At 43.2% G+C, this 19,801-nt stretch overlaps 1 protein-coding gene across 1 annotated transcript; it reads left to right on the forward strand.

The window, feature by feature from the left end:
* Positions 1-9,504: 9,504 nt before the first annotated feature.
* On the forward strand, positions 9,505-19,551 carry NANS (N-acetylneuraminate synthase). The gene is made up of 6 exons (XM_035564209.1): positions 9,505-9,751; positions 10,381-10,596; positions 14,442-14,541; positions 14,787-14,941; positions 15,940-16,206; positions 17,718-19,551. The coding sequence occupies exons 1-6, from the start codon at positions 9,620-9,622 to the stop codon at positions 17,925-17,927; spliced, it is 1,080 nt and encodes a 359-aa protein (XP_035420102.1). The 5' UTR covers positions 9,505-9,619; the 3' UTR covers positions 17,928-19,551.
* Positions 19,552-19,801: the final 250 nt, after the last annotated feature.

Genomic DNA, 19,801 nt, shown 5'->3' on the forward strand with positions numbered 1-19,801 from the left:
TTAAATTAACCTAATATTTTACAACTAGACTCCTGTGTCTGAAAGGTGATAGCTACTTTGCTTGCTGCTCCTCCACAAGTCACAGGAGCCAAGGAGAATGAGCTGGAGTGGCACGGGGAGCTTACAGCACCTGCCTGCCTCACAGCAGCTGCCCTGCGTACCATTTAACATCCAGCAGCAAGCTCCCTCACTGCAGACGTGTAGAGATCTCTGAGCACTTGCTGACTTGGGCAGTGTCAGCTGCAAGTAACAACGCTGCTAAATAGGTCTAGGAAGACTACAGCCCACAAAGGAAATACACTGACACTCCACACCACTTGAAGATGCCCCCGCTGTTCGCCTTCTTCTGCTGAGCTGGAATTCGAGCTAAGCCAGGGTCCCTAACTCCTTCCGACAGGAGCAGCTTGGCTCAGCCAGCTGCCCACTCTGCCTGACCTGGGAGGAGCAGGGAGCAGCTCACACCTTCAGACACAGTCACTCTGCAGACAGAATTTGGTTGCCACGACACCCAGGAAAGGCTAGCCTTGAACTAGAGGTGGTTCTCCTCTCCAGCGGGAAGGCAGCTGCTCCATGACGCGTACTCCATGGGGAGCACTGACTCGCCAGCTAGGCGAGCGGGCTTGAAGTGTCTCGCCTTTACTTCATATGCATATTGACAGACATGTTGTTACCTTCTACACGGCCTCCACAACCACAGCAAACCAACACTGCCTCCAGTTTACCACACTGATTTGTTGCCATAAGAATTTGAACTGGATGGAATAATGAGGAGATGCTGTTGGTAGTGTCTGCAATGTGGTAAAACACAAAGGTCTCAAGATAAGAGGTGCAGCTGCTTTTCAAAGAACACCCATAAGTAGAAAGTAAAGCAGAAATGTACATATAACTAGTACACGTGCTGCAGTGCTGCTACTTTTTGTTGCTGTTACAGCTGCATCTCTAATCTTCACACCAGTGCATGGTATTCAAGAAGAACCTGAGTAAGTAGAGTGTAGAGGACAGAGGTTGTTCAATGCCTAAGGGAAGCTCAGAGCTGTACAAAGATGAACTGTACAGAGAGAGGGACAGACTGTTGGAGCAGAAAAGTCATATGACAACAGGTGGGGGAGGAGTGGTATAAAAGCCATCTTTGCAGTGATGGGCACAAGATGCTTGAAATGATACGACTGAAGATGTAAAACCATAAAATTGAAGTCAGAGGAACATGAGATTATGAGACCCCATTTTTAATGGAATGACTGAGGCAAAACAACACAGAGAAAAGAATGCAATGTAGAAGTTTTGGTAAGGAACAAGACATTAAGAGTTGCTTTTTTTTTTATCAAAAGTAGTGGCAGATGAATCACAGAATTGTTTAGTTTGGAAGGGACCTCCTGAGGTTGTCTATTCTGACATGCCTGTTCAAGCAGCATCACCAAGAACCCCGTGTTCAGGACTGTGTCCAGTTGGGGTTTGAGTAGTTCCACAGATGGAGACTGCAGCCCTTCTGGGAACCTCTTTGATTGTTTGACCATCTTCACAATAAGAAAGTTTCTTCTTGTCTTCAGCTTGAATGCTCTTATATTTTTATCTTTATTTGTGCCTATTGGCTCCTGTCCTGTCAGTAGGCTCTACAGAGAAGAACCTGGATGTCCCTTCTCCATGAAGCCTCATCAGGCTGTTATACACATTGGTGAGATCTCCCTGAACCATCACTTCTCCAGGCTAAACTGTCCCAGCTCTCACTGGGGCAGGACTGAGGCCCCCAGGCTAAGCTGATGCTGCTGGGCTCCTGGGCTCTGACACTAATTAGTATTTCTAAGTTTATTCTCGTTGTTTTTTGTGTGTGTGTGTGTGTGTGTGTGTGTGTGTGTCACGCAGGCTTTCTGCACCAGATACCTTTCAAACACTGCTCTGACAACAGATTTCTTCATTTCTCCCCTGTACCTCTCCCTTGCACCTTTCACAAGAGTGTGGAGGATTTTTAAAGTAATAATTTACTTTTACACACCTCTCAGCAAGGTGAGAGAGAACTATTCCTCCCCTCTCTGTCCTCAATTTCCAGAGAGTACATTCACACACACAGGGCAGAACCAAAATACAATGAGATGAGGGTAGAAAGTGTCTATTTATTCCCAATGCCTATTTAGAGATGTCAAAGACTGGTATTTTATGATCATTGTGTAGTTCAGCACACTTTTATTGATTTGTAGCTGGACAAATTCAGCACTTGGGTAGACTAAATCATAATGCCTCAAATCACACAGACATAAACCGAGGAATTCAAATTTGCAATCTTCTGTCAAAAGCTTAAATTAGTAACTTGCACAGCATCACCCAGCGAATCTTCAGCAAAGGCTGGGGGAATCATCACTGTCTCAATGTAGGGACCAGCTTTTCTTTTCCATAAAGCTTTGATCACTCAGCCTCCCACCCTCTAAAACACGTAACATACGGACTTTAGGACAGTCACCTCCACTACATCTGGTACAACCTGGGGCAAAGATTCCTTTTGGGGTAGGGTATTTTGCTGACTGCTCTATAGTAAGTATGCTAAAAGAGGCAAAAACAACAACTGAGAAAAACAATCTTAAAACTAGCAGCCCTTATCTTTGGAGTTTTTAATAGCCCTAATCATGTGCTTTGTGTCATTAGCCCCAAGCACGTGCACTGTCGAATCAGAAAGCAGTGCGTCCCAGAGACATGCACAGGGCTGAAACATTTAGACCTCTGCTAGTTCAGCACAGGAAATAACTGAAGGAGGAGCAGACAGTTGTGCTGAAGGAGGGAGAAAATATGCTGATGGCACATCTCCGGTTAGATTCAAAATCTTCACCAGATTGGGATGTGCTCTAGTGGCTCACAGCCTTTCTCCTGTGACTTTTTAGGAGGAAAAAAAAAAAGAAAAAAAAAAAAGGATGCTTAACACTATCAGTTCCATATCCTCCAGTATGGCTCTCCTGCCTTTTTCCTTATTTCCAGTCCCATTTGTCTCACCTTAGTCATCTAGTCATCCCACTATGGACAGGCTCTTTAGTTTCATTACTCAGTCCCTTCAGCTGCCGTTCCCAGCCGCATTTCTCATGGAACCTCTCTCCTTCTTTTCAGCCTCCAGCTCCTGCACTAGTTACTCTGTCCCACACCCTTCAAAGCAACTTTTTGGCTTCCTCAGCTCTTGGGATTTTCCTTATTCTTCCCAGCTTTCTGATCCAGTATCAGGCAGTCCTACTCTCTTCTCTCACTGTTCCCTAGTTTATCCTTTGATCTGTTTCTTTGCAGGTTCCACTTCTGTTACCCTTACTGGCTTCTAGTCACAGCTGTCTTGTGCACGCTATCCCAGCCAATCCGTCCAAATTCCTTATCCAGTCTCAGACTTCATCTTCTTCATATAGAATCCTAGAACCACAGAATGATTTGGGTTGGAAGGGACCTAAAAGATCACCCAGTTCCAACCCCCTGCCATGGGCAGGGACACCTCCCATCACACCAGGTTGCCCAAAGCCCCATCCAGCCTGGCCTTGAACACCTCCAGGGATGGGGCATCCACAGCTTCTCTGGGCAGCCTGTGCCAGTGCCTCACCGCCCTCTGAGTGAATAATTTCCTCCTAACATCTAATCTAAATCTCCCCTCTTTTAGTTTAAAACTGTTCCCATCTTGTCCTGTCATTGTCAGCCTGAGCAAAATGTCACTCTCCTTCTTTTTATAAGCCCCCTTTAAGTATTGACAAGCTGCAATAAGGTCACCCCGGAGCTTCCTCTTCTTCAGTCTGAACAGCCCTTCCCTGGCTTACAGTCATTTAAAATCTACAAAATGTTGTGACATTATACATCCATCATTACTGTAGCTTACTGAGCTGCTAGCATGTCTAGACCATTCAAAATACACAGGCTCGCTTTCAAACTGGCAAGAGAAGAGTGCCCAGAGCAAAACGGAAATGCTTGTAATCTTGGGTGGAGTCTGAAGTTTAGATGCTGTGCCGAAATTACAAAAAAAAAAAAATCTACAGAGAATGAATTCTTGCCATCACCACAAGTAGGTGTGCAGCCTGTGACTGTTGTCTGGTGGCCCAACAACAACCACACTGCTGTTGCTAGTAAGAAACCTAATGCTAGCTTTGCAAGAGCTGGTGAACCCTTAGGCTTGTTATTAGCTAGTGGAAATTTGCAGTGCAGACTGGAGGTCAGTGCCAGGTGTCTTTTGTTATGATATGGAGTTTACGTGTGGGATAATTCCAAAGACCTTGAAGATATCTGCACAGGCTGAAAACAGGCCACAAAACTGTAAACATCTCACTGATGGTCAGCTTCTGGTTACTGAAGAAGTACAGCCTTAAGAGCAGGGAAGACCACTTTAGACAGAACAAAGAGGACAAAGAAGCAGTCACACAACAGGATAAGGCAGCTGATGTGGCCTGAGGAAGTTAACACCTGCCAGCATTGTGCAGTGTATAGTCCAAGGAGCTGAGAACAAAAATTTACAATCCACCGAGAAAATTTAACAGTTTAGAATCCTGATATTGGAAAGAAATTGCTGTGGGCAAATGATCATCAGCACTGAACCATCGTGAAATAGTCTTCCTACAAACTGTCAAAGCTGCAAGCACACTGCCTGCTTCGAGAACCATTTTCAGAGGTCTTCTGTCATGCCAGCTGATCTCCAGAGCTGTGTAGAAGCCATTTCACGTCAGAATGCTCAAACTACATGCACTTGTTGTCTCAAGCTCTCTAATTCCTGAATAAAGCATTATGGCATAAAAATCAATTTTACAAGTTACCATCTATCAGTGTGAGAACAAACACACTCTCATTGGCCTTAAGTTTACTTCTCATTATCGTGCCGAAACATATCCATAAAATACTCAGTGTGAGATGGCTCTCCCACCAAAGTAAAAGACAAAACTCCAACAGAACCAGGGTTTAGGTTTACATCATGCAGACGTTCATGAAAAACAATTTTGTAAGTGGTGTTGCCACACCCTTATCAAAGGTAAAAGAAATTGAAAAGTGCCTGATATCTGACATCAGTAAGTAGGTCCTAGCCCTACTCATGTTGTATGAGTTTTACTGCCTGCACAAAAACGACAACATCAAAGCTTCTGGCAGCTTCTGGGAGGTGGTAGTATAAAACTGCCCGAGTTGGACCAGTTCACTTGCTGTTCCACAGTTTCTGTACTTTCATTATCTGTTTCCTGCTTTTGTGCTTTACATTAGAATTACAAATCTATAGCTGCATTTCCTTTTATCTCCTGCTCCACTGCTTTAATGCAAGGTTAAAAAAAAAAAAAAAAAAAAGTACAGGTGTTCAATCCTTTGTCTTGTTAGACTTGGACAGGCAAAGCTGTATTCTGCCATAGTAAAATTACTTCAGAAGTTAATTATTTGTGTTCCAGAGGCATCTTTTTCCTGCTTCTTTACTAGGTGGTTGCAGAAGGAACGTGCCCCAAGGAGGAGGGGTGTGCCTGTTCCGTGGAGCTGCCGGTGAGCATTAGTACAGGGAGAACCTACTGAATGTTGATGAGAAATCCGGGGCTTTGGGCTGAGCTGCAAGACACGTTAGTTACTTGTAGTAATGTCTTATAAGCACACACAGCATATTGGAGTGTAAACTGACATTCACTGAGACCTAGCACTTTAGAGGTTTGCTTCAGAAGTCACTCCAAATATTACAATTAAAAAAATACTTTCTTAATGAACTGTTCTTTCAATCAGCAGATTTTGTGGGGAACTCATTCTCAGCGTTCATATGCATTCTGTGTTAAAGTTACACTCCCAAGTTGTTTTGTACATCCAACAATGAGTGTGAGGTGACTAGTTATAAATAAATGGCTAGTTATTTTTACAGCCTTTACATTCAGTTTGTCCATGCTGTGGTTTGCAACCCCCTCTAATTCCTCAAACGATATTGTGGCCCATTATTGGGTGTTTTAGTTATACCTGCAACATACTTTTAAGTTTTTATTCTGTCTCTTGAAACTGTTCAGAAACATACAAAGTATGTACTACCCATTACACAAAATGTAAATGTTTCTGTAGGATAAAATGGGACTGTATTGCACTCAGATCTCTAGTGGCTCAGCACCCCTAAAGAAGCTGTGCCTGCATTTGTATCCACACGTAACAGTGGTCAATGTAACTGACTGGTAGAAATGACTAGTACAGATTCAGTTATCAGGAAACTTTCCTGGCTATGAAACAGCCAGGAAATGGATACGTGTGCCTGCTCTTTATATATCTGCTGTTTTCTTTAAGATGTGATATTGCTGAGTAGCAGAGATAGTGACAAACCTGTCTTTTAACTCATTCTTTCTTACTCACAGGTTAGTTAAAAAAATATATATTTGCTCTACAATGCCTACGCAGACAAAGCAAAAAATGGTGTTTATTCAGTGTCCTCTTCCCACTGCCGTTTACAGGTCTCAGTGCATTGTAAAAAGCTGCATCCATTCTGTGTGTCACTTCAGCACTGAGGTGTTGTATCATGGTATACTGTTAGCTCAGAGGCACCCCTGGTTTGAAGCTGAGGTCGCTTTTTAGGCTGGGTTTCATATCATATCATAGCAATGTGGTTGTTGTGTTCAAGTAATCACTGTTACTGCAGTCCTCAGAAGGACGCCGTTCTCCTCTGCACAGGAATAGACACAGCAGCAGAACAACCTGCTACGCTTCTCTATCTACAGCAGTACAAAGGGCAGTATCTGGTATGCGTGGGTACAGCCTTGGAGACACAATTCAGCTTCACCCTGAAAAAAAAAACAAACAAAAAACCACGTACCACAAAATCATAATAAATGCAATTACCGATTTTCAGTTCCATTAAAACTCTGCAGATAGGCCCACAACAGCAGAAATATGTCTGACATCTGCCACAAGATGTTTTTGGAGTCTCAGAGGCAGCCTTTGTCAGAATGCAGTAGTATGTGTAAATTATTTCTCCAGCGCCTCCGTATGGCCTAGTTGAGGCACGGATTCAGGAGTGCCGAGAAAGTAGGCTAAATCCCTGAAAAAGTTGTTCTTTGGAGTTTACCAAAACACAAGACTATCATACAGATACTCAGGACCTTGGAGATAGCAAACCTTGCCCTGGTTTATTTGATCAATACATACAACTCTGCTAAATTAATGTTCCTTCTCTTGCCCACGAAGGTACTTTTAAGGAGAAAATTGTTTCATTGTTTCCTTTTTCCCTGCCTCTATCAGTTTTCTAACCCATTCGCTTACTATAGTGGTGATGGCCCTTTCTTTTCTTAAATCTCTTGAGATTTCTGATATGCTTTTTTTTTTTCTTTTGTGTTAGATGGATGCAAATAAACACATTCTATACTTCTCTAGTGTTACCACGGTAAATCTAGATATTAAAAACCAAGCTGTATGACCTATCAAAGTGTCACAGTTTAAGTTTCACTGGCATAGTAAGTTCCCTTACAAAATTAATACACTGCCATCACTTGGAATACAAGGCGAAAGCAAGACCATCCTCAGTTTAAAAATGTAGAACAACATCCCCTAATCAAAAACATTCAGCTTTCCAAAATATTCACAGACACACACCAAAATTGTGAACTTCTTTCCTAGTTTCTTAGAGTAGGAATGCTTTTTTTTTTTTTTTTTTTTTTTTTTTTTTACAACACCAGGACTTGCAGCAGCAGAACAGTTGAGACGGCTGCAGTTCGGTGTTTTCCATCACCAGTACACAGAAACCTTGCTGGTATTCTGACAGCCTCATTTCCAAGCTTAACCCTACCATGACCGCCAGCAATTCACTTGGTGTGGCCTCCTTTCCATGCTAGGAGCCTCATACTTCCAGCAAAATCTGCAGGTGTTCTTTGGTTGTATGAGGGTTAATGATTAGGGTCAACAGAAACAACCTGCAAGGACTCTTCTATCTTGCAGTGATTTTGGTTGTTTAAGTGAACTGGCATAACCAGTAATTTGAGCTCCTTACGTAACACAGACAGCAGCTTCCAACAGTGATAATTCCTCATCATCTGTGCATCTCCATTATATCCAGAACATTAGATCTTAACTTCTGTGGCTTTTTTTTTTTTTGGTTTAGTTTTGTTTGTTTGCTCTATTCCATCAACACCAAGCTTTGCAGTTCTCCAGCAGCTTGTGTCAGGTAACCACAAACTGCCTTACCCATCCTTAATTCACCACCTCAACATTGTCTTTTAGTTATCACAGAGGGGGTAACTAAATTAGGGAAGTACAGCAATAATCTTGACAGGATCATTAATAACAACCTTCCAAATGTTTGCTTGGAAGGAGGGCTCCAGGATAAATGATTTTATGCAGCTGGCTCCATGAAATGTGGCTGCTCTTTCATTATCTCTCATGGGTGCCAGTATTGCCATTCCTAAATGTTTAAAAATGCCAAGTGAGACTGAATGTCCAAGAGGTTTTTTTGTTTGTTTGTTTGTTTTACAGGCCCATGGCTTTTTTTTTTTTTTTTCCAAAGAGTGAGGGAGATACTGGGGGAAGACAGAAAGTAAGCCATATACTCTGGAGGAATGACAGGAATGTGGAATAGCTAACCATGTGAAAATCTCTGAACACAGGAAGTATTCCTTTTTTTTTTTTCAGAACTGTTAATTCATCATTTTTATCCAAAGATACACATTTTTATATAAAAAAATAATCTGTGGCTAATGTAAGTAAACAAGCAATTCAATGTTTTCCAGCCTTATCAGGTTCAGTCAAGAGAAAAGCAGAGGAAGGAAGAAACGGGAACTATTCATCACCTTCTCCTGAGATCACTTCGATCTCTGGGCGGTCTCTGTCCACGCAGCACAGCTTGGTTTGGTTTAGTTCCTGACTCATACACTTTACTTCACAACAGATAGTTCTGCTTTTGTTTTTCTTGGAGTTAATATGTAGTTGCCCAACACAGCCTTAAACCACTACATGAAATAAATGCAAATAAACTGCTCATTAATATATTCCGTTAGTATAACTGATCTGCATAACCTGCTTCCTTTTACACAGAAACTTGTTCCTCAGGCTTAACAATCAACTTTTCTTTCCTCCTACAAATGTTCATTAGAATGCCTTTTATCCTTAAAGCTCTGGAGGAAGGTAACTGCTGTCTTGAGCAAAGTATCCCAGCTAGGTTGCAGGTAGCTGATGAGAAAAACAGAAGTTTGAGTGGAAAGAGGGGATATGCGTGTAGCATTTATAAACATTTCTGTAAAAATATTCTGTCGCGCAATGATGTTCGGTCAAAAACAGCGCAACGCATCGACATTTGAGTCAGTTTTGTTTCAAGAGAAAAGGAATTAAGAGTTTTTTACATTTTTTTTTCCCCACAGCAGAAATTCTAGTTTCCACAAGGTGCGCTCCCACGCGAGGAAATTAAAAACGAAACGAACGACCGCGTTGGTGAGGCGAACAGCTCCAACCCGGCCCAGGCGCCCCCCAGCCCCGTGCCTGACCCAGGTCCGCCCGTGAGGCCCGATGGCTGCGAGCACCCCGCCGGCGCCCCCTGCCGCCACCGCCGCCATTACCAGCGCGGCCGGGCGGGGCGGGGCGGAGCGGCGCGGGGCGGGGCGGGTCCCCTCGCGCAGTCGCGGTCGCGGTCGGTCTGTCGGTGCGTGCGTCGGTGTGTCCGTCCGTCCGTCCGTAGGTCGGCGGTGCTGTCGCCGCCATGTCGCGGGAGTTCGAGCTGTGCCCCGGGCGGCGCGTCGGCGGCGACCATCCGTGCTTCATCATCGCCGAGATCGGGCAGAACCACCAGGGAGACCTGGACGTCGCCAAGCGCATGATCCGCATGGCCAAGGTGGGACCGGGCGGGGCGGGACGGGGGCCCTCAGCCAGCGGAGAGCGTGTGCAGCCGCCGAGGTGCCTCCCGTGGACATCATGGGGACGTGCCACGCGTGTCAGACGTGCATTAGACATACCGTAGCATGATACACGTTAGGCTGTGTTCCGAACCGGCATGTCGCCGCGGAAGGAGAAGTCATGCTGTGCTCACAGCCGCGACTGCTGGTGCTGGCGTGGAGCAGGGTAGTGAGAGGTTGGCTCCGCGACAGGCGTCATCCCAGGCAGCTTTCAGGTTCGCGGTCCTTGCACTGCAGAGGCCTGGCACTCCCATGTAAAATTAGCGTGCGGCGGCTGAGTTGGGGAACTGGCAAGCATGGCAAGAGGAAGGTCAGTGTTGTAGTTTCAGTATGATTTATTTCTGGGCTGCTTTTCTACCAAGCATGCAGGCATTTTGAAATAAAAGGGTGCACGTGGGGGGCTCCTTTGTCACTCGGTGCTCACACCATTATGCCATTGGTACAATGATAAATGTGAAAACTGAAATGCAGGTGACAGCATTAGTTGCGCAGGCCTTGTGTGTTCAGTCCTAGGACAAGTGCATTTCTGGTTGCACTGCCACTGAGTGTGTACCACCTTCTTTTGCAGGAATGCGGAGCAGACTGTGCGAAGTTTCAGAAGAGCGAACTGGAGTACAAGTTCAACAAGAAAGCCTTAGAGAGACCCTATACCTCTAAACACTCCTGGGGAAAGACCTACGGGGAACACAAGCGCCACTTGGAGTTTAGCCATGACCAATACAGAGAGCTAAAGAAATATGCTGAGGAAATAGGGATTTTCTTCACAGCTTCTGGCATGGACGAGGTACGTAAGCCATACTGCAATGACAGGGAGAATCCAGCTATTGTGTCTGTTGCTTGTTACTTATGCACTATAGTTCTGACATAAAAAGAATACCAAGTATGTGTGGACGTTGAGTTTGTAAATGAGGAAATTGGAGTAAAGGTACTTCTGTCAGTTCACTTGTGTCACTATTCTGATTGATTAGACAGCTGAGTGTTTCAGAAGAACTGCCATTTATGCTGAAGTACGTATGCACAGTACATTATGTTAGAGACTAGGCCTCAGCTGAACTCCTTAAACAATCAAGACTTTGAGAGTTTAGATCAAAAGGGCAATCTGACTGCTATCCAGTTTTGTCTGCTGTATCAGCTCCAAAACTTCAAACTCTCCTCTGTATTTGAACTAGATTCCGTTCTTAATGCCTATTGTTTGTGTCTTTTCTTTCTTTCTTTCTGTTTACTAAGTTCATGTTTCTAAGCAGAAGAAATGTATTTCTTTTTCTTTTACTAATCAAAGTAGAGAAGATCTTCACCTTGCTCTGTTATTCTTGAAACATTTACTTATTTTGTCAGCGGGTTTTTGGACAGTCAGCCACCAGCCTGGAAACTCCATGAACCTCATCTGTTGCTGTTCCCCCTTGAAAGATGTAGAAATCTTTAATTCTTGCTTGTTGCCCACCTCAAAACGATGTTAGTTACAGTATTGATAAATGCAGTCTACAATTGAAATGTGTAAACTGGAAAGTTTAGGTAACAGTTAAACCTTAACACAGATTGAAGATTATGTATTGTTCTAGTTTTCTTTGTGGCCTAGAAAATAATAGAGAAACAAACTGAAGGAGAGCTTCCAGAAACAAGCCAGCCACTCTTGCATAAGGCAGGCAAACGATCATCCCTGTCATTTTGCATGTAGCCTTATCCAGGATGGGATTTATCTAGTATTCTCAGGTGGTCTGTTCAATGCCTTTCTTTCCCTACCATCAGAGAGAATTCCTGATACCAGCTTAATCTCCTTTCTTATAATTCTTCATCTAACATAAAAGTTCATACTTTTATTCTCCTATCTCCTTGTTATTCAAACACCATTATTACATTATTATTACATTTTTCTCACTCTCCCTTTTTTTTTTTTTATATTTTTCTGGACTAAGCAGTTCCAATCCCTTGAAGCTTCTTACGTTGTCTTTTCTAGTTCTCTGGCTATTCCCACTGTTTCTGTTAACAGACTGTCCTATGGACCAAAATTGCTGTGCCCCAGCTGAGAGTGCAGCTGCCGAACACCATAACACCATCAAAAACTACTTCAGACGTCTGATAGACAAGCAGGTGTTTTGCATGTATCGGAATAGCCCAATGCCATGGGCTCAGAAATAGATCAGGGAAAACAGAGCGTTGTGATATTTATTGTATTGGTGCCTTCATGTCTAAGGGACCAGCTGAATAACAACACCTACTCCATCTTTTCCTTCAGTAAAAGAACAATTACATCCAGTAGTCTCAGACTTCTGTACCTGAGATCTTAAACACCCGCATGCCTTTGGGATGAAAAATCACACCCTTTCTTTTCTGATGTTAAAACCTCCTCCTTCTACAGGCTGTAGTGACATGCAGAACATCTTTCTTTCATATACAGCAGCTAATATCGCTTTCCACCTCTAAGATCTCTCTTTATCTCAAGGTGCTGTGCTTCTCTGAGCCTGTGGCCTCATCAGATAGCTAACAGCACTGATACATACTTGGGCATCCTTTTTTGAACAGCAGTTACTTTATACAGCTGCTGACACTTCTGGTAGTATTTCTGCTCACCATCTTCAGACTTACTGCAGACTTTGCATAGATTGATGTAGTAAGTCCTTGAGAACATTAGCTTCTGTGAATTGAGCATAACCTCTGGAGCTCCAGGTAAGTTGAAGAGGTTAAATTGTGTGTTTAATTGTATGAGGAAGTTCTGTGAAGCAATGTGTGACGTAAATACAAAGACTGTGGGTAACTCCTTTATCTGCTCTGCTCCAGTGTGTACTGGAGACGGAACAGGATCCTGTTGAACCACTCCCTTTAATGTTGTCCCTGCTATTTGAAGTTACACAGGATCACAGACTGGTTGAGGCTGGAAGGGACCTCTGGGGGTCATTTGGCCCAACCCTGATGCTCAAGCTGGTCCTGTTCCTTGAATCTCCTACAAGAAAGCTGCCAATTCCGTGAGACAGTCACCTTATGAAGAGTGGCATTAGATATTGGGTCCATATGTCATACTTCATTTTGTGCAGTCTCTTCTGATTAGATCGGTGGCTTTTTAATGTCTTCATGCACAATGCATCTTAGTGAATAAACCATATTAAAGAGGCATTATGCATCCTAGACACAAGCAATTGAATCTGCATCATAATGATTATAGAAAAATTAGACTGAAGAAGGTGTGAATCTGTTTTGAACATTACCTGTGTCTTTCTCTGGCACTAAGTGAATTTGGCTGTGACAAGGAACGAGGCAAAGAAATTAAAAATGTGTGGGGAGAGATTGAAAGGGAGACAAAGTTAGGTAACTATTTAATTGTTTTGCCTAAATGTGAATAAAGAATTTTAATGTTGCTTGTGATATGTTTGGGATTTTTTTTTCATTAAATATACTTATTTTCAAAAGGTTACTTACTGATGCGATACTAATTTTAATGGAACCTCCAATAATTCCTGAATTATCTCAAATATAGCACACACATTCTTAGAAGGAGGCAGAGTGTAATTAAGGTCTGAATAAACTGTCTTTTCTTTGGCACATATTTATTTTTGGATATTGCTCATAGAAGACAATCCATTGTGGCTTTCTTTTTGGATAGATGATTTGCAAACACGATTTTTCCATGTCTGTGGGTTACTTGTTCTTTGAAAGGGAGCATTAACTTTTTCCACAAATAGTGACGTGGCAAGTAGCTAGGTGCAGAAGTTTACATATGGTGGGAACTGAGGGGGATCAGCCATTGCAAACAGATTAGCTAGACTGCCGAAGCTGGTGAGAGGTTTCTTCTTAGAGTCAAAAGGCAGCAGAATACTTGTATGACTGTTCAGAGTGACAGAGCTGTTCAGGAAAGCTACCTGTAGTTTTAAGTGTTGCTTGTGGTTTAATACCTCTGAACTGCAGATGTGAGGCGGGAAGACTGCCTCTGTGCCTGCAGTGCATTCCCTCTTCAGGGAGCTAATTCCCGTCTGCAGGTAGTTGCTCTTCCTGGTAGTGCCAGTAAAATCAAGCAAGAGTGCCATGGCCCACAGAGCCCTGCCTGGGAGTTAGAGGAGCAGGGGAGCACGGCTGTATGAAGGTGCTGTACCTAGAGCAGGCTTGACCAGCTATGGCCAGGAGACCAAAGAGACTGCCCTGAGACAGGGAACCTAATAAAAAACCTGTGCAAAATCTGTGTAAAATAAATTCCTACTATTTGCCTTCTGATTGTATCAAGAGTTTTTTGATAACAGCCTCAGAAAGTCAGGCTTAATGCTTATAGACATGCCACAAGGCATCTGACAAATCCAGCCACATTGTCTATGCTGTATCTTAAAATCTAGTCCTTTGATGGGCTCAGAGTTTCTGAAATGTTAACCTGCACACCAACCTCCTGAAGCAAAATGGTATATCTGCTTTTGATTTATTTGACCTTTTGGGTTTTTTTTTTGTACCTGATACCATTGATTTGTGAGAAGTACAGTTTGGGGGGCTGTGTATATATGTGCCCTATTTACTTAAGCTTTGCTTTTACTGTTTTGCAGGGTTGGGTTGCTTTTATTTGTTTGTTTGTTTTAATACAGCATGGTAGTTCTTGTCTGTTCCTGACCCAGCTGAAGTGGTGTGGTGAAAAGCAGTGATTTCTTTTTCTTGCAGATGGCTGTGGAATTTCTACATGAACTGGATGTTCCATTTTTCAAAGTAGGATCAGGAGATACAAACAATTTTCCGTATTTGGAAAAGACTGCAAAGAAAGGTAAGCATTTTCTTTCAAGCAGTCTTGGTAAACATCACTTTGTCTCAATAGCTCAATTATTACATATTTCCTCCACTTGATTTTGGAAAACATCTTAAAAAAGAAAAAAAAAAAAAGATTCACCCACCTTCTTTTTCCAGTTCAATTGAATTAATTCGCTGCAAGAATTTCAAATAAGCTTTTGTAGCTTTCCTATGGACCTAAACTTGAGATCTGGGGCAAACCATTTTTTTTTTAATGGCTAGGACGCCCAATGGTGATTTCCAGTGGGATGCAGTCGATGAACACAATGCAGCAGGTTTATCAGATTGTGAAGCCCATCAATCCAAACTTCTGCTTCCTGCAATGCACCAGCGCCTACCCACTTCAGCCAGAGGATGTCAATCTCCGTGTTATATCGGTCAGTGAATAACCGAGAGTGCCATGGGTAGGGTACCAGAGAAGAGCTATGTATTTCTGTTGCGTTATATTTCCAGATCTTGGGCAAGCTGGAATTCACTTCTGAGAAGTCAGATGAGTGTCATGTTCCTCTAATTCATGCAAACATTGAAGTGAAATTATTAATTAGATCCTCTTTTAGCAGAACTCAGCTTTGAAGAATATGATAAGATATATTACTGTTGGGGCATGTGCAACTAAACAGAGTGAAACAGGAGGTTGAAGTGTCACCCTGTGCTTTGCAGTGGAAAGGAAAGTGACACAGTTACCTCCAAGAAGGTGCATGTAATTGAGAACATGACTCTAAACAGGCGACGACCAGAAACTTTCATTGAAAAGGCTTCGTGTGAATATGAGAACTGCAAAGGAAATGGATTATAGTTGCCTTTGCTGAAAATATTACTTGGGTATGCCTGATGCTAATGCAAGAAAAGGTTCCGAAATTGGCTGGTGTTCAAACATTTGCCTAGCTTTAGTTTCAGTAGAACATGACTGTATTTAATTGCTTGTAAGACTGGATAACTCCTCTATGTGCTGCAGAAAGGATTGCCTCAGATTTGAAATAGGAGGAGGTGTAGAACCTGCTTTGGATACAAGTTAAGTAGTCCATTGGGTCCTTGGATGAAAATAAAGCACTACTTTATCAGTGTAATTTACAGTGATGTAGGCTTTGAAGACCTCGAAGAGTACAACTAAATTAAAAAGAAAAGTATAAGAGAAATTGAAGAATAGAACGTATGTCTTTCATTGTCAGTATTGATAATCCCAATGAACTTGCTAAAACAAGATGGTTGGTAATGCATGACTTGTTCAATAAAAAAAATCATCTCAAGCATAACCAACCACTTGTTTAGTGGCACAGTGACTGTCCATGTTTTCATTGCAGTTACCGTTGTTAAACTTGCTCCATCTCTGAAATTGCTACCTTGATAATTTAGACCAACTCTGTCATGATTCCAGGCATATCAATCAGCTTTTCCTGATATCCCCATTGGATATTCGGGGCATGAAACTGGCATCGCCATTTCAGTGGCAGCCGTGGCTATGGGTGCTAAAGTAGTGGAACGCCACGTGACTCTTGACAAAACGTGGAAAGGAAGTGACCACCAAGCATCCCTGGAGCCAAATGAACTTGCAGAGTTAGTGAAAGCCATCCGTACTGTGGAAAAAGCAATGGGTTCTCCAATTAAACAACTCCTGCCTTGTGAAATGGCTTGCAATGAAAAGGTAACTTTTGCTTTTGCTTCACATGCAGCTGAAAGTCTTTGAGACTGACAGCTAATAACTCTATATTCATAGGGTCGCTTTACCCTGCTGGACACCTGAGCTCCACCACAACTGCTCTCTCACGCCCTCTCCTCAAAGGAAAAGGAGGAGAAAATACGATGGAAAGGGCTCAAAGGTTGAGATAAGAACAGGGAGATCACTCACCAATTATTGTCACAGGCAAAACAGACTCAGCATAAGGAGATCAATGTAATTTTTTGCCTATCACTAGCAGACTAGCACAGTGAGAAACTAAAAGCAAACTAAAAAGTGCTCCAGCATGGGTCCCCCACGGGTGGGCTGCAGCTCCCCCCAGACCCCCTGCTTCTGCTGCGGGGGCTCCTGTCCACGGGCTGCAGCTCCGGCCCGGGGCCTGCTCCTGCGGGGGCTCTCCATGGGCCGCAGCCTCCTCCAGGCCACATCCACCTGCTCCAGCGGGGGCTCCTCCACGGGGGGGCTGCAGCGTGGAGATCTGCTCCGTGTGGGACCCGTGGGCTGCAGGGGGACAGCCTGCTCCACCAGGGGCCTCTCCCTGCACAGGCCGCAGGGGAACTGCTGCTGCCTGCCTGGAGCACCTCCTGCCCTCCTGCTGCACTCACCTGGGGGCTGCAGGGCTGCTTCTCTCACACTTCCACAATCCTCATTCTCCCAGCTGCTGTTGTGCAGCAGTTTTCCCCCTTCCTTCTGACTGCTCTCCCAGAGGCCCACCCAGCGTCGCTCCCTGGCTCAGCTCTGGCCAGCAGCAGGTCCCTTTGGAGCTGTCTGGAGCTGGCTCTGCACTGACATGGGGCAGCTGCTGGGCTCTGCTCACAGAGGCCACTCCTGCAGCCCCCATGCTACCAATCTCTTGCCACATGAAACCAATAAAATTCAGAAAAAACAGCTTGATAATATGCACATCATACTTAGGTTTATAGTCTCAATATCTCAATTATTGCAGCAGTGTTTCTGCCTCTGCACTCTAAATATTCTGCTGCTAAGTAACAGCATGCACACCGATAATGCTTACCACACAACTTCTTTGCAGACTTACTGTTTTCTGTAGAGTGCTATTTCTTAACTATTTTTACCAAACCATAATGCTGGCAATTTTGAGCATAGTATAGTTCTATGCATATCATCCAGTGAGTAACTAAGTTGAGTTATAGTTGTGTATGACTCTATGTGAGCTGCTTTTGCACTAAGCTAGGATACTAGTCAGTCTAATGAGATTCTCTCTATTCTATTTCTGGGATATTCCAGTGAGACATTGTCTGATTTCAGAATGGGTTTAGATCTTCCTGACAGCCTTGTTAGAGTGAAGGCTTTCATGCTAACTCAAACTTAATTTGGACTAAGAAGTAACCAATGGGGAGAGCAGTCCACACAACCTCTTCCCAAGTAACTGCAGATTTTTTTTTTCAACCTCTTTTGGTATTCTGTGTCTAGGAATGTGTTTGACTTAAACTTTCTTTTTATTTTCTCCCCTGTAGCTGGGGAAGTCTGTTGTGGCGAAGGTGACAATTCCTGAAGGTACCATACTGACCCTTGACATGCTGACAGTGAAGGTGGGCGAGCCTAAGGGATTTCCCCCAGAAGCCATCTTCGATCTGCTGGGCCAGAAGGTTAAAAAGCATATTGAAGAAGATGAAACCATCACTGAGCAGGCAGTAGAAAATCACGTCAAGAAAGTAAAGTGCTAAACCAAAGTACTCTGTTACACATTTCATGATGTAGGCCTGCCCTACTGCACAACATATTTAAGTATAGCAGCATGGTAGATTAGAAGAAAGGATCTAACCAGATTAGAATTTTCCAGATCCAGTTACCAGGAAGTTTTTGCAGCAAGGGGATATAAATTATGAAGAGCAATTTTTAGAAACTGTGTATCAGTGTGTCTAGAAAATACCATACTCCTTTTCCATTCCACTTAACCTAGATTATTTCGGAGTTCTGCCAAATCAGAGACCAAGGTCTGCTGCCTTCCAGTTTGCCTTTTCTGGTAAGAATACACTAAATCCTAATGATTTGTCTACACTTTAAATTGTCATAGTGCTATATCTTTTAATGTTTCCCTCTCTCTTCCATCACTTTCCTCATCCCTGCAAAAATAGGATGCTAGTTGGAGTTAAATGCAGACAAGTGCAAGGTTACATAAACTTAACAGAAAACTTTACACATACAACCCGATGGATTTTTCTCAAGGTATGTCTTAAGATTTAAAAAGAAATCTCAAGATAAAGGGTTTGCAGGAACCTGCCTAAGGTGGACAAAGTTGAAATGAAGCATTACAGTGAAGGAAGATAACTGTCTATTCAGTAAAGCCACTATGGGAAAAAACCAGCTCCTTGAGAAAACTAGATTCCAGCATGGCCATACCTTCTCAAGAGACGGTTCCAAGAAATGTAAATTGGATGGGTAGAAAGCCCCCATGTAACGAGCAGAGAAAGCCTTTTTGTTCTTTTTTGTGAACTGAAAGGCAAGAGAGCAAGCTGGACAGGTTAAGGGGAAAAATTGGTCCAAGATGGATCAGTGGAACTAAGTTTAATCAATGCATCCAGAAATTGGCAAAAGCATCCACCATCAGCTGACTGAATCCTGGCATCCTCATGATTTCTGCAGTGCATTGGGGTATCTGAATTTGTATTTGGGGGCAACTTCTCACGCTGGTAAAGATTCAGCAGCCTCCTTTCTAGACTAATAAGCAAAGGCACTGCATTGGGATTTTTGTTTTCCAGCTCATTGCTCTTTGAAACAGCTGAGGTTGGCTGCTCGACTGGATCACATCACCGACTAGATCACAGCATGATGGTCCGTGCTCCTCTGTGCACGCCACTCTTCCATAACAAATTCTTACTTTCCAAGTAAGAAACGCAGTTCCTCTGCCCATTAGCCTGCTGCCCTTACCTTTGTCCAGGAAGGATATGTATGGCAGCAGGTACAACACATCTCTCAGCTAGCTTGGGTCAGCACAAAACCACATTGTTTTAATTTTTCTGCGTTTGTCTGTGACAGAACCCTTTACTAGTTACGGTTATTTGGAACTTGCTACCTCTTGGTTATGAATTGGTGAAGTATTTTGAATTTGATGGTTGTGTTTCTGTACCTGTGAGCAGTTTACTCTCAAAATGTTTACCCTTCTTCAGTTCTGAGGAGACTGTAGTCCTGTATTTAAACTGGGGAGAAGAGGTCTTTGAATCTTGTGCTTGTGACAGTCTGTGAGCTCTGACTGATGCAATATGCTTGCCTTACATTAAGAAACAAGTCAATTGTTAAAAGATTTTTTTAAAATGACAAATTTAAAAAATAAATTGAGCTTATAAAACACGCTATTGTTTTTGTGTTTCAGTGTGTGGTCAGAGCTTGCCTTTGCTAGCAGCAGAGAGGATTTCAGGGCAGTTAGTATTTGAACCACCCAAGATTACCTTGCTTGCTTCAAGTGGCAGCGCTCCTTCAGTGGGGTGGTACAGCTGGTTCTAGGGAATGCTGCCAACATAGGCTCCAAAGATTTCCAGGACTTTAATTAATCATAGAATCATCCAGGTTGGAGAAGACCTTCAAGATCATCAAGTCCAAC

This window comes from Cygnus atratus, chromosome Z, assembly GCF_013377495.2.
Source record: "Cygnus atratus isolate AKBS03 ecotype Queensland, Australia chromosome Z, CAtr_DNAZoo_HiC_assembly, whole genome shotgun sequence".
In the NCBI taxonomy this organism is placed as follows: domain Eukaryota; kingdom Metazoa; phylum Chordata; class Aves; order Anseriformes; family Anatidae; genus Cygnus; species Cygnus atratus.

Coding starts and splice junctions, on each gene's coding strand:
- NANS (XM_035564209.1), top strand. CDS start 9,620: ATGTCGCGGGAGTTCGAGCTGTGCCCCGGGCGGCGCGTCGGCGGCGAC. Junction 10,597..14,441: donor CAGCTTCTGGCATGGACGAG/GTACGTAAGCCA, acceptor TTTTTCTTGCAG/ATGGCTGTGGAATTTCTACA. Junction 16,207..17,717: donor AAATGGCTTGCAATGAAAAG/GTAACTTTTGCT, acceptor TCTCCCCTGTAG/CTGGGGAAGTCTGTTGTGGC.